Raw genomic sequence first — 13,419 nt, forward strand, 5'->3', positions numbered from 1 at the left:
CCTTCACAAATGGAACCATATAATTAAAATCAAGCATTGATGCTACCCACAGGAAAAAAAATCTTTGACCCTGCGGTGCATTTATAGATTACACTGTCCCCTAAACATCAGCGGCATTTTTACCAAAACTTGCATCAAGGTCAAGGCATTACCAAAGTCTCTCAACATACCAACAGCTCAACCAAATATGCCATCCCCTCGCTCAGCATTAGTCTCAGGTAAGCAGCGATACTCAAGGATCTAAAACTAAATATTTAATGCTACGTGCACCAGAACCCAGGATTATTCTCAATCTCCTCCACAGATGATATTTGCTATTTCAAAGCATTACACCGGTATCTCTGCCACACCCCGCACTAAACCCCATCCTTGTATGCAAATCAGTACAGTGCACCGGAAGCAGCTTCGCGGGTTTGTACTGAATAGTGCTCATTCTCTGTGACTTTTCCCATCCTGTAAAGCAGGGTCTATAAGCTAAACATTTAGCGTAGTGATACGAAGTAAAGCAGGAAGCATTTATAGGTCTGCAAATGAGATTGGAACATTGCTTGCCAATTCAGACAGAATTGTTTGTTTCATCTGAGCACATTATCTGCGTCCGATGGGAAACATCATAACCTAGAATTCACCTGTTATTAAGCGAAGATGACGATGCAGAACATTGAACTGAACAGCTTAAGTAAGCTCTTTGACTTGAGTTAGTACTACACTGTGGGTGCATATTTTTCTGTCATCTTGCAAACTTAAATAGAAGTACAGTCAACCCCTGAAGTCGGAGAGAACGGATGACGGTGGTGAGGGCTTGAATTATTCCTGTTAAAGTTTTTGATGTTCTTGGACATTTTTTATTCGCTTTCGGAAGGTTATAGTGATTTGTGGGCATTTAAATTATGTTTTGGATTTAAAAAATAATACTTTCAGATTTCGAGTTTTTCAATGAACAAATCTGTTTGAGATACAGTGACTTTATTGATAAATTATTTAAAAATTATTTTTTGCCATTGAAATCAGTATCATGGTTAACCAAAAAACATTTGTTGTGAAAGGTGAAATAATTAGTGGGGTAATGTTCTTAGAAATATAATGTAATTTGTTTTAGTATATTACAACAAAAAGGTACGATCTTCCCAAATTTTCTTTTTTGAAATATGAAAGAATGTATAAAAAAATAATATATGTTGAAATTTCTTCATACAATGTTTCAAGAACTGCTACATGCATTTTGTACCCGTTTTTAAATAATATTCAAAATAGGGAAAATTCCGTACATAATCTATTTTTAGTTCCGGAACCTTTGTATTTATATCAATTTTTTTCAGTATTTCCTTTCAAGTCTATTTTGAGAAAAAAGATAGATTTATGTACAAAATATATATATGATATGATCTACCTTACGACCACATCCTATTCCATCACCAGCCTTTCATTTAGACAATTTGTTTATAAGGTTTGTAAGGGTGTTTTTTTTTCAGGAGAAAGGGTGAAGATATTTTTTCGACAAGACGATGATGGATATGTAAGAAAAAAGTCTTAAAACCGGACTTCTATCTACATGTACTATTAAATATACCTTGGGAGACGTTTTGGGATGCAATGGACATATTTCACATTTGAAACATTATATTTATGAACAATCTTGAGAAGTCTTATATGATGAAGAGAAATAACGAACTGATAAAATCTAGGCATAGGTCATAGGGAATACCGAAAGGAAAGTCCGTATAAAAATGGCAATATCATAGTAAAAACCGGAAAGTTGGATACAACCGCAGTGGTCCTGACTAAGTACATACATTCCAAAGTGAAAGGTGGGTATAACCAGGTTTTATAGTGCTAAACCTTCCAGTTTATTTTCGGTATTTTCAACACAAATGGGCAGGATAAAATTGCCATCAGTCATCCGTGAAATCAATAGTCAAAACAGTACAGACGATATGAACAGTGAATAAGTGAAAATGAAAAGAACTAAATATAATAAAAAAATATGTAAGTCTAAGCCATAAGTTTCTGTTGTTTCAATAGACAGGTAGGGAAAAGTGAGTTGTCTACCGCCAATCAATGAGAATTCAGGTATTTTTGTTGTGACTAGATAGTTTTTTTTTGTATTTACGCCATCACGTAGAACTAGGATACAAGTAATGCCCGGCGACGACAATCGACGGTTCATCTATCACGAAAATTGGCCGATCGTTGGACATAACTTATATTTTTTTTGCTAAAACAGTCATACATCGTAGACTTCTTCACGTTATTAAGTTGAAAGGTCATTTTACTAAGTATATAAGGTAAGTCTTCTATTTTAGGGGCCGCCATTAAGAAAAGAATAATTATTGACAAACAAAACAAACGTAAAAACAAAACAAAAAAGGGTCTCAAAACTTTTGATTACGTTTTGGATTGGCTGCCATCTTTTCAAACCTTGACGACGGTGACGATAACCCATTGTCGTTACCATGACGTCCTCATTCCTGCATCCGAGGAATACCAGAGCGGCTGCTTCTGCCTGTGCTCTTATCAAAACCAACTCACCGATGACGATGGCGTTGAATTTACCAACACCGATGAATTCGTTGACGATATTCAATCCTGATGTGGTCAAACAGCTTAAGAAGTTGGTCATTCCTTTTTATTTTCGACGATACATTTCATATCTTATCTTATCCTGGATTATTTGGTTTATTTTAATTTTCTTAGATCCTGATCACAGCTAACAGCTATATAATTTTTTTTACCTGCCTTTGAGTTTTATGCGTGCATATAAAAATCTAAAAGCGGAGTTTCTTCTCTTACTTTCGAAGTTCTTCACTTTTTGTAACAAATAATTATCTTCCTTTTACATGTTTTAGCCTTACAAGCACGAAATATTGGTGGAGATTTTCAGGACTCCGTGCCGAGGGATACACGGATTTCATTAAGTTCTTTGACCCAGTTCTCAAAGAATTTGACACACTGCTTCGAGAGTTAGAAACTACTGAAGGTAGGAACTGAATAACTTAAGCCATTTATTCATATGCAAGCCATTCTTACTGTTTTAATATTTAGTATCACGAGGGAAAGGTATGAAAATCGGAACATCACTCGATCTTTTCCGGGAAATTTTTCGCCGGAAAAGGTCGAGTGACGATTGAATCGTTGATTCCGAGCAGTACCGGGATTTTCCGAGTTGATTTGTTCAATGACATCATAGAAAAGGTTTGCTTTTTGGAAATATTAGATAATATTTTGAAAGCTATTTTATTTCGTTGAAAACATGGAGTCTCTTCAAATGTTTTTTTTTTTCGGTGTATACTTGTAAATACAGTGTCTGCTTAAAGCAGATATTGGTCGTGACCGTGTTAATACAATGATCAGGCGATTTAATAAATAACAAATTACTGAACTTAAGCACCCATTCGCTTCTTCACGTATTTCTATTTTAGTAACGGTTCATGTAGATTCCTTTAAATCGTACTTTGAAAGATGGACTGCATTTTTTTTCATTTTTTGATCAAATGTTCAAATAGTCACGGAAGCAGAAATTTAAAACATATTAAAAACATTAATATTATTTATTAGGCATACCAGATATTTTCCAAATTAAGCACAGATATTGATAAAATTAATCTTTAAAAAGTTGTAATTTATGCAGAAGAAGGAGATATTAAGTAAATAACTATGTATTAGCAAATATAATACTTATTGCATTTTCATTTCGATATAACAGATCTACATGATATTTTAGATGAGAGCTGGGTTCGCTCAATCAGAATGGAGCTTGAAAAGGAGTTTGCCCTGTTAAATATGATGAAAGCCCATAACAGAAATTATGGGATAATGTATACAAAGATAAAAGAGTAAGTAATAACTTAGGGACTGGGAATGTTAAGGATTTAGCCAATTTATCCATTCTGACAATAAATGGACCCTTCACATAAAATAAATTTACATGGTTTGATAACATAAGGTCCCTCCAAATTTTGAATATCTTGGTCCTTCCTCAAAATTTCCATCCCAACCACTTGTACCTAAGTAGTAAACAGTGAAAGACTTTTTTTGCAAAAGCCTTAAAGCCAGCACTCCACAGTTCAGTTTAGTTTCGCACTTTTGGCTAGGATGAAAAATGACATAAATGGAAACCGGTGGTTGCTATAGTGATTAAAAATGAAGAATCAATTGTTGATAAAACATTTTCTGAAAAAAGGTGACTTTTAAAAGTATTTCGCAATGTTTTATATATTTTCAATGTTGAAGGTGCTTTTTTTCAATGACAATTTGACTTCCTTGTGAAAGTGAAAGTAAGTCAATTTTTTACCATGCTAAATTTAATAAGTGGATTGATTACAAGTGAAATAGCTCAAAATCTAACGGACGATGCCCATATGAGGAAGGTGTTTTCGAAGGAAAAATTTTGAACAGTTTCAGGGAATGAAATAAAAATTTCAGATATTTTGCGGGAAATTTGATATTTTTAAACCTGATTTTATGAACTTTTTTGCAAATTTTTCCATATTTTTGCATGGTTTCTATGGTAACCCTATATGCTGTGGGTAATTTTTTTTCCAGAAAATTTTTACTGCATTTTGAAGGCCTTGGCTTGAGCTATTTCTAGATATATAGATTTACAGATGCCTGACAATATTTTAAAGTTATAAATGTTACAAAGCATCAAATTACAAGACAAAAATTAGGCAGTTCCACAATACTGTGGAGTGCTGGAAAAAGGGGGCGCCCCATCCCCTGAAGTATTTTCCTATCACCTTGGATGTTTCATTGACACCACGAATTGTTACTACATGTATATCCTTATAGATGTCAAATTAATAGAACACCCGTGCAGGTCCGGGTGTTAAAAGAATAGGCCTGCAGCAGCGCTAAGCTTGTCATAAAAGGCGACTAAATAGTGCTCAGAACCTTAGCCGGGGGCTAGGGCGCTCTGCCCACAGAGTAACTGGGATGGGTGCCCCAGGTGGTTGAATGGGCTACCCCTGGCTTGTTACATGCTGGGGTTGTCAGGCTATAATACGGAAAACCTGACCGAAAACCATAGTGGTGCACCGTGTTGGGAAAGATGCCATTTTCCTCGCATGTTAAAGAACCCTACTGTGGTATTCTCCCGGAGTAGGAACCATAGGGCTCCGCCACAGGAGGCTAAATTGCCCGACCTTATCCACTTCTCCCTATTTCCAGTGGCAATCAAAATTTGTCGACCCCATAGTCCTTGTGTCCCATCCCTTTTTTATTTCATCATATTTTCATGTTCATTTTATCCTCAATGTCATGTTCATCGTCTGAATATAGCTGAAATATTGTTGCTCGGACGTTAAACCCCAACAACCAAAACAAACAAACAAATTAATAGAAACTGGCTACGAGACTATATTCATAACACGCCTAATTGAATATATAGGAAAGTAATAAAAAGTGGCAGATCAAGGGGTTCCGAGGGTAGAACCCACCTTTTTCGAATATTTTGTTTCTTTCATGCAAACTTCAGTAAAAAATGCAAATAATAGTCTGAAGCCTCTCCCCTATTCAAAATACCTGGATCCGACTCTGTAAAACAACAGTAAGACGTACATGTATATTCTGTGTATACATGTATTTGTCTTGTTATATGTTGAATGGGTAACACGTTGTTAAGGATCTTCAAGGAATGACATATTCAGCTTTGGTTATTATATGTAACATACTACGATATGCTAGCTAGAGAGTGCTAAGTTTAACCTACATTCGGTATGCTACAATTGTGCTAATTAAACATACTTTCGTCAGGTTTAACATACTATTGTGAGACGATTTAACCTACTTTTTGTATGCTAGGTTTAACCTACTAAGTTGTGCTAGATTTAACCTACTTTCGGCATCCTACGTTTAACATACTCCGCTGTGCTAGATTTATATACAATATTAGTGTATTAAAGAAAAATGTAGAAAGTATTTGTGTGATGTGAGGCTAAGAAAGGGGAAGTAACTGCGAGGCTCTGCCGAGCAGTTACTCCCGTCCCGAGCCGAATACAAATGCTTTCTATATATTTTCTGTAATACACTAATGTTGTGTTTATCCTGCAATAAATCAATTTTGATGGTTTTGTGTTGTTAAGAGTATTTAACAGAAGTAGGAACCTGTCGTGCGCCCCCAAGCATTTGTCGTTCATTGAAAAACCCGCGACAAAAAGTAGTTCTTAGAGATGGACATTTTTTGACGAAATGTTGCAAATTGTAACTTTTACTTTTAAACGAGTCATAAACATAACATAAATATTCAAAATTAAACAACAATTTCCGTCATTTAACATGTTTTTTCTGATGTGAAATAAATTCTTCCGTGACCGACTTTCACTTTTGACAAAGTTATTAATTTGTGACGTCATGATGGTGGGCGGAGCTTCGCTGCATTCGCTACTATACAAATAAAGCAAATATTTATTTGATACCCGTTATTTGCCTTTTAATACTCATTGCTGGATAAAACATAATTTTGGTTTGCTATGTTTACCATATACTATGATGAGCTATATTAAACCCACATATAATTTTCAAATACTGTGGCCGAGCTGCGCATAACATCGCCGGTTTTCACATGTGAGATATTCATTCGAAAATTAAAAGATTTATTTCCTTGCATTTAAAGTAATACAATACTTTCTTTTTGAATGTGCAAAAATCTTTTAAATAATCAAGTTTTCTACTTAGTAAAGAGAAAGTGAAATTAGAAAGTGTAATATGAAGGCCCTGTAGAACAAAATAAAAAGTATTCTCAAGCCAAAATTTCACTTGTCATGACATTAATCATAGAACACTGTTGGTACATTTACATGTGTATTGCGTGCTAGATTTAACGTACTATGGTTTGTAGATTAATAACTTACATTTCTGAATTACAGTTTCGAGATGAGGAGGAAAGAACAAGATGAGAAGTTTGAGAAATTGAGGCATGAATTAAAGGAACTCCAAGACGAAGCAATCAATTTCCAGCAAAAGCAGAGACAGGATGAAGTAGTAAATATCGTCTTATTTAGTGGAGGAGGAAAGAGAGTTCGATACGCACTCTAACCCCCCTCCCCCTCAGGCTAACTACTGCTCACCACTATATATATTTCTGACATAAAATAACTGTTGCTCAGTCTCATTCAAGTTGTATACTTGTCAGTTCATACCTTGAAATGACTGGATTAATTTTTGTATTATATGAAACAGTTTACAGTTTTGATTCATAGTTCAGTTCCGTTCTGTGTAAAAATAAGGCAATGGGTGGCACATCATTTTTCACAATTTGGTCTATAATTTTGCCTCAAATATATTCAGAAAACAACCATAAATTAGTTACTTTTATCCTGAAGTATGTGTGACTTAGATATTTATGACAGCTTACATAGGGATAACATTATTTTCCCGCCATTATTCCTTTGTTCATTTCAACTAAATTTGATCTTTCTTAAAAAGGTAAACTTTATAAACACTTAGAAACTTATTTCTGGAGTTCATGATGTGTAAATATTTGGATAAAGCAATGAAATCTCTGCGGTTTCTTTCTTTATCTACCACACCTTAAACACATTTGGCCTGATTCTTAGATAGGGTGTTACTATAATGATGTTGACAAATTCATTTCAGAAATTAGAGAGCAAGCTCACCAAACTGGAGAACCTTATTCTGACTTCGTCCACTAATGAAAAGATTGAAGAGAAGGCTAAAAAGGCCAGGAAGTTTGCCAACAAATACAGTTATAACCTAAAGGAATTGGATTACAAAATCCAAACACTGAGAGAGGTAAAATGTTGTTATAATATTTTAGCAAGGGTAAAACATATCGAAACAAGAAAATGTCAGGAGGTAACTGCCAATATTTTGACACTCACCCTTTTGAAAATAAGTACTTTGATTTGTAAAAGGAAAAAAATATTTTGATCTTTTCAAATCACAAATTACCCTGATTACCCTGTTTTTACATTATATGAAAAATGAATATTTTTATTCGGTTTATGTGAAAAATAAATCTGTTTACTGTTTACGTCCCCACTCCTTTTCTAGCTTAAAATCGCTTGGTTATTATCTCGGTGAAATATTGCTTACTAGCAATTTTTTTTTATATTGGTTTATATGATAAATGTTTTGTTTTTTCATGGCAATCTTAATAAACTCAATAAATTTTGTAATTTTGAGAAATCTGAGGAAGCATTAGAGGTTTTCGAAATTATGGAAACCGATAAGATAGCAACTCTCGTCAATCTATGGAGAGACACAGTTTCCAACGAGGATAGAGATTTCAAGGAGTATAAAAGAACCGCTGGATTCCTGAGAGGTGGATCAGAAGTATCAATGGAAATTGATCCAGTGTGCCTTATATCCAAAGCTATCCGATGCCAGAAGAAGTCTATCCGGCTCTACAGATTCCAGGTATTTTCAGAAAAAAAATTAATATTTTTAGTTCATGTACTAGTCCTCGAAAGACTGATTTTGCGAATATATATAGTAATAAAACAGGGTAAAAATGATTTAATAACATTGGCAATCGGTAGATCCAAAAAGGGGGGAGTCTGATGCTCAAATATTTGATTATATGGTAGAAAAGTGGAAATCCCAGTAATACCCCCTTTTAGAATTTCTAGATGCACTATGGAATATGAACATAAAATGATCTTCTTTCAATTGGTAGTTGATTCGTTACATTACTAAGTTGTTTAAAGCTCTTTAGTATTATAAGACATGCTTTTTAGTTCTTGATTTAGCCCGTGCAGGTCCGGGTGTTAATAGAATAGGCCTGCAGCAGCGCTAAGCTTGTCGTAAAAGGCGACTAAATAGTGCTCAGAACCCTAACCGGGGGCTAGGGCGCTCTGCCCACAGAGCAACTGGGATTTGTGCCCCAGGTGGTGGAATGGGGTACCCCTGGCGTGTTACATGCTGGGGTTGTCAGGCTATAATACGAAAAACCTGACCGCAAACTATAGTGGTGCACCGTGTTGGGAAAGATGCCACGTTCCTCGCACGTTAAAGAACCCTACTGTGGTATTCTCCCGGAGTAGGAACCATAGGTCTCCGCCACAGGAGGCTAAATTGCCCGACCTTACCCACTTCTCCCTATTTCCAGTGGCAATCAAAATTTGTCGACACCATAGTCCTTGTGTCCCATCCCTTTTTTATTTCATCATCATTTCATGTTCATTTTATCATCAATTTTATGTTCATCGTCTGAATATAGCTGAAATATTGCTGCTCGGACGTTAAACCCCAACAAACAAAACAAACAAGTTCTTGATGTATGTTTTTTTTAAATTGTAGAAAAGCAGTGAGATGATTAATAACAGCACCATTTGTGGGGAATACTTCAGTCGAAGTGACCTTCATTCAAACGTTGAATTAGTTAGTGAGGAACTTGAAGAAAACTCCCGGGAAGCGGAAGAAATCCCTGCATTAAAAAAAGGGATGCGAAAGAAAGGAAACCAAGAATGCTTTGCACAAGATGAAGATCAAGAAAACGATGTTAGACCTTTCAACATTGATGACATCGGTAAATACAAATAGATGAATGAATAGACCCTTTTGTGTTAACTAGTATACATGTACACTTCCGCCAGGACGATTCTTTTGTTCTACTCAAGCCCTACCTCGCAGAAGTAAGCTCATCGACTTTTACACGAAAGGGTCTATTTACAAACATATTAATGGGAATGAAAACTGAAGACTTTTTCAACCAGATTGGAAAATTTACGTTGATTCTCATACCATTTTACAGGCAATTCCCATTAATTATGCTATTTAGAAACAGTTCCCTGTTATTGATGGAAAATTTTGTTAATTTCGTACAGAATTTGGACATAAAAGCAATTAACCGCTTGGAATCCATTTTTTTTTTAAATCTCTCAGTCAAGATCCGCCATTTGATCCTTTAAATGATCGATATTGACATTTTGTTTCAGAACAAGACACCAGTCATGGTAAAATACCTGATGGTGTAGAGCCACTATATAAGCAGCCTATGACAGTTTTATCAGCAGCAGACGAAACAATCGCACCAGAGAATGAAACTCATAGAAAAACTCCTCAAGGCAACACAGTAGACCATGAAGCTGAAACAACAAGGCAATCAACAGACGTCAGGCATTTCCGTTGCGAAGGTATGACTGTACAAATACCTTATAAAAGAAAATGATATGAACTGAGCATGAGCGAACTCCTGTATGTGTAAATGTTCTGAAACATGAATGACTCAATATAGTTACTGTTGTGTCGGAAGTGACATGTTTCGGAAATGACATATGTTATGAGGATAGTATGATGGTTTGAACTTTTAGCACAAACGCACAGCCTGTATTATAAGAAGTGTCTCATGTTCTATTGAGACATTAGCGATAAATCAACTAAGCAGTACAGATATGTATCAACGAAATGAAATATTATTGAAAAATAGCTGTGTCCCTCACAGGCAAAGTCTAAATTAATCTTATAACATGCACACAAACTTAGTATCTGTAACATAATTGCCAAAACAAACATTAAAACTCCAAAACTACAGTATGTAGTCATTTTTGAAAATAAGTAATAAAAAAAAAGGAATTCATTTAAATTTATATTTTCTATCTAGAACCATCTGATGATGAAGAGTTGGCTGCACCTGCACCACCACCTAGACCACAGCCAATCCAAGTCAAACCAACTCGCGCAAAAAAGAACGGAAAACCTCAAAAGGCAGTCATACTTAAACAGAGGACAGCAGATGATGAAGATATTCCATCATTCAGTGGGTCAAGAAAATTGAAATCCAATGTCGAGGCCACCCACGTAAAAACTCTGACCCCTGCAGAGGAAGTAGAAAATCCAATGAACCGTCAAAAAATAGCTACAAAATCCCCACAATCTCGACCAAGTAGCGATATTCCAAGAACTAAACCTGAAATATTTAGTGCTACAAGAGCCCAGAATAATCTCCAGACAAATCAGAAGTCTGAAGATACTATTCAGGCCACATCACATGATCTCCGGCCACTCCCACAGGCCCCTCCCACCTGCTGGAATGAAAAACAACATACAACAATTAATAAAGGTAATGATAAAACGAAACAACATTGTTTATATAGATAACGTTGATTTCAACTGAAAATTTCTGTTAATTTTTGTACATGTGTATATTTTCAACTTTGCATCCTACAGTTTTTCTTACACAAATTCGTGTTAATTATAAAAATAAGAAACCTTTTAACATTATCACATGTATATTTTTCATCTATTTCAGAAAAGCCTGAAAAGTTCACCCCATACCGGGTGACAGTAGTTAAATCATACAAGAAGATGGGTCAGAATGAAATATCAGTGAGGCAAGGTAAGGATCTTCATTACTGGTACATGTATTACATTTTATAATTATTCAATCCTGTCAGAAATGCACCCCCTTTTCAAAATTGATACCTGCTATTAAAGTACATTTTGTATGAGTTTTGATGAAATATTTTCTGAGGGATGGAGGGTTAACGACGCCTTTTTAAGTACGTGTATTAAGCATACAGATAATTAGCTCAGGATTGTTATGTCGGAAGTGACGTTTTTCATAAATAACGTACACTATGCAGTTAGAAAGTGGTTGTCTGGTCATTTACACAGAGGCAGAATAAGCTGTAGGAAATCAGTGATACTGCAACATAGCAGTCACCGGAAAATTTTAAAAAGTTAAATGTAATTAATATAAGCAAAGCCTTAACTATACATATGATACTATTACCAATCTTATAAAAAGAAAATCTGATTAAAAGATTAACATATCACTTTTTCAGGAGAAAGCGTGAAGATAATTTCCCGTCCAGACGATGATGGATATGTCATGGCCAAGAAAAAGGCAAAATTCTTCAGACGTAAAACCGGACTAATACCTCTCTATACCTTTTAAGAATTGTACGGATACAGTAAACAAGTCTTATATTCAATGCTATGCATGTACATGTATAACGTACATAAATTTGTACATATCTTACTGTTGCTATAATCTTGGATATCATACATGTATGTGCAATATTTTGTATAAAAAACATTTTGTCTTCAGTAATGAATAAAATATTTCTATTGCAATATGAACATGGTGTTGTGATTATAATCTGAACAATAGTCAAGAAATTATCTGATATTAAGCAGGTTTAACTTGTAAGATGACGTTGTTTTAAGCTGGAGTAGCCTTCTCTGTGACCATCTAAATTCCGGTAGACTCAGGACATCTTGTCTGTTTGTCGATTTGTTCAATATTTTCAGATACGAAATTAGTTTACTCTACATTCTAATAATATAACGATAATAGGTATGGTGTATATGTCAAAGAGACAACAACCCCACTGGGATGAAAATGTCAACACAAGGCCACCCATTAGTCTTCAATGAACGACGAGGAAATCCTCACACCACAGGGTAGGATGCAGTTGTCCCCAAAATATCATTATACACAGGTACAGCGAAAGAGCTTGCCCTTATATACTCAAGTAACATAAAAAAAAAACTAAAGGAAAAAGCAAGTGTACAGAGGCCAGAAACCACTGACTGCGGCGGGGTTAAAGTACTTTGATGTGGTCACAGCCCTCCCCCATTAAAATCTGTCTACTGTAAGAAAACAAAAATACACAATTAAACATACCTAAAATCAGTTCAAAAAGGTCTTAATCCCCTGTTACAACCGTAATAAAGAAACTGAATACAGTACACAAAATTTACAAACTAAGGACTACTAGCAGTAAACCGACATGCCAAATCCATTCCAGTTTAAACCTACGAAAAGCTATGTCCCCTTCGTATGTAAAATCAATCCCAATTCTTCCAATGCAGGGTTGAGAATCACGGTAAATTATAGGTCATACAATAAAAACACAACCTATGTCTTGCCAAAAACTGCTTTAAACTATGGTGTTTCAATTTCTATGTAAAAACCCTATGAGCGAATCGATGTTAATACCAAAAAATGCTATCGTTAACCATTTGACAACAATATCATATATATGTCCTCTACGAATGAGCCTATTCAACGGTTAAATTGACTTTCAGTTTTCGAGCTTTCAGTTTAATTTTCTACCAGTCAGACTAAAAATCAGGCTCTCAATGCTTCTTATGCTATATCTTCGTGTAATATACCAAAGCAGCCTTGCATATATATAAACCATTCATCTCCAATATAAATCAACTAAAATCAAGAACGACAGCTTTAAAATTTTGCAAACTACAAATTTTACGTACAATCTATGGAATTTTTTTCTCAAAAAATGCAACGACCAATGACTGATTTTGTGGCCTGTAACTGTTTCTGAATTAGAAATTTAAGTTGTGGGGTTTTGGCATTTATGAATCACTTCCTGCCGGATGTTTATGAAGACTGCAACTAAATTGTTCAGTTTAAGACACAATAAACATGTCGTAAAATGATGAACATATTCATGTACACATTAGGAAAATGAGATGATGTAATCAACTTAC

The 13,419-nt window shown here is 35.1% G+C and overlaps 1 protein-coding gene across 1 annotated transcript; it reads left to right on the forward strand.

Annotated features, from left to right (window-relative positions):
• Positions 1–2,482: 2,482 nt before the first annotated feature.
• On the forward strand, positions 2,483–11,972 carry LOC148620838 (uncharacterized). Its single transcript, XM_088573938.1, has 11 exons — positions 2,483–2,611; positions 2,847–2,977; positions 3,722–3,833; positions 6,864–6,978; positions 7,594–7,749; positions 8,143–8,376; positions 9,259–9,487; positions 9,897–10,094; positions 10,562–11,020; positions 11,210–11,296; positions 11,745–11,972. Exons 1-11 carry the CDS (start codon positions 2,532–2,534, stop codon positions 11,855–11,857), a joined length of 1,914 nt encoding a protein of 637 aa, XP_088430064.1. The 5' UTR covers positions 2,483–2,531; the 3' UTR covers positions 11,858–11,972.
• The last annotated feature ends 1,447 nt before the right edge of the window (positions 11,973–13,419 follow it).

The sequence above is a fragment of the Perna viridis genome, chromosome 3 (genome assembly GCF_037379345.1).
Source record: "Perna viridis isolate PV_CMFRI_1.1 ecotype Kerala chromosome 3, ASM3737934v1, whole genome shotgun sequence".
NCBI classification, from domain to species: Eukaryota; Metazoa; Mollusca; class Bivalvia; order Mytilida; family Mytilidae; genus Perna; species Perna viridis.

Bases quoted from the DNA above. Each gene is read 5' to 3' on its own strand.
- LOC148620838 (XM_088573938.1), top strand. From the start codon at position 2,532: ATGACGATGGCGTTGAATTTACCAACACCGATGAATTCGTTGACGATA. The intron at 7,750-8,142 runs GTAAAATGTTGT...TGTAATTTTGAG, and splicing joins AAATCCAAACACTGAGAGAG to AAATCTGAGGAAGCATTAGA. The intron at 11,297-11,744 runs GTAAGGATCTTC...TCACTTTTTCAG, and splicing joins TGAAATATCAGTGAGGCAAG to GAGAAAGCGTGAAGATAATT.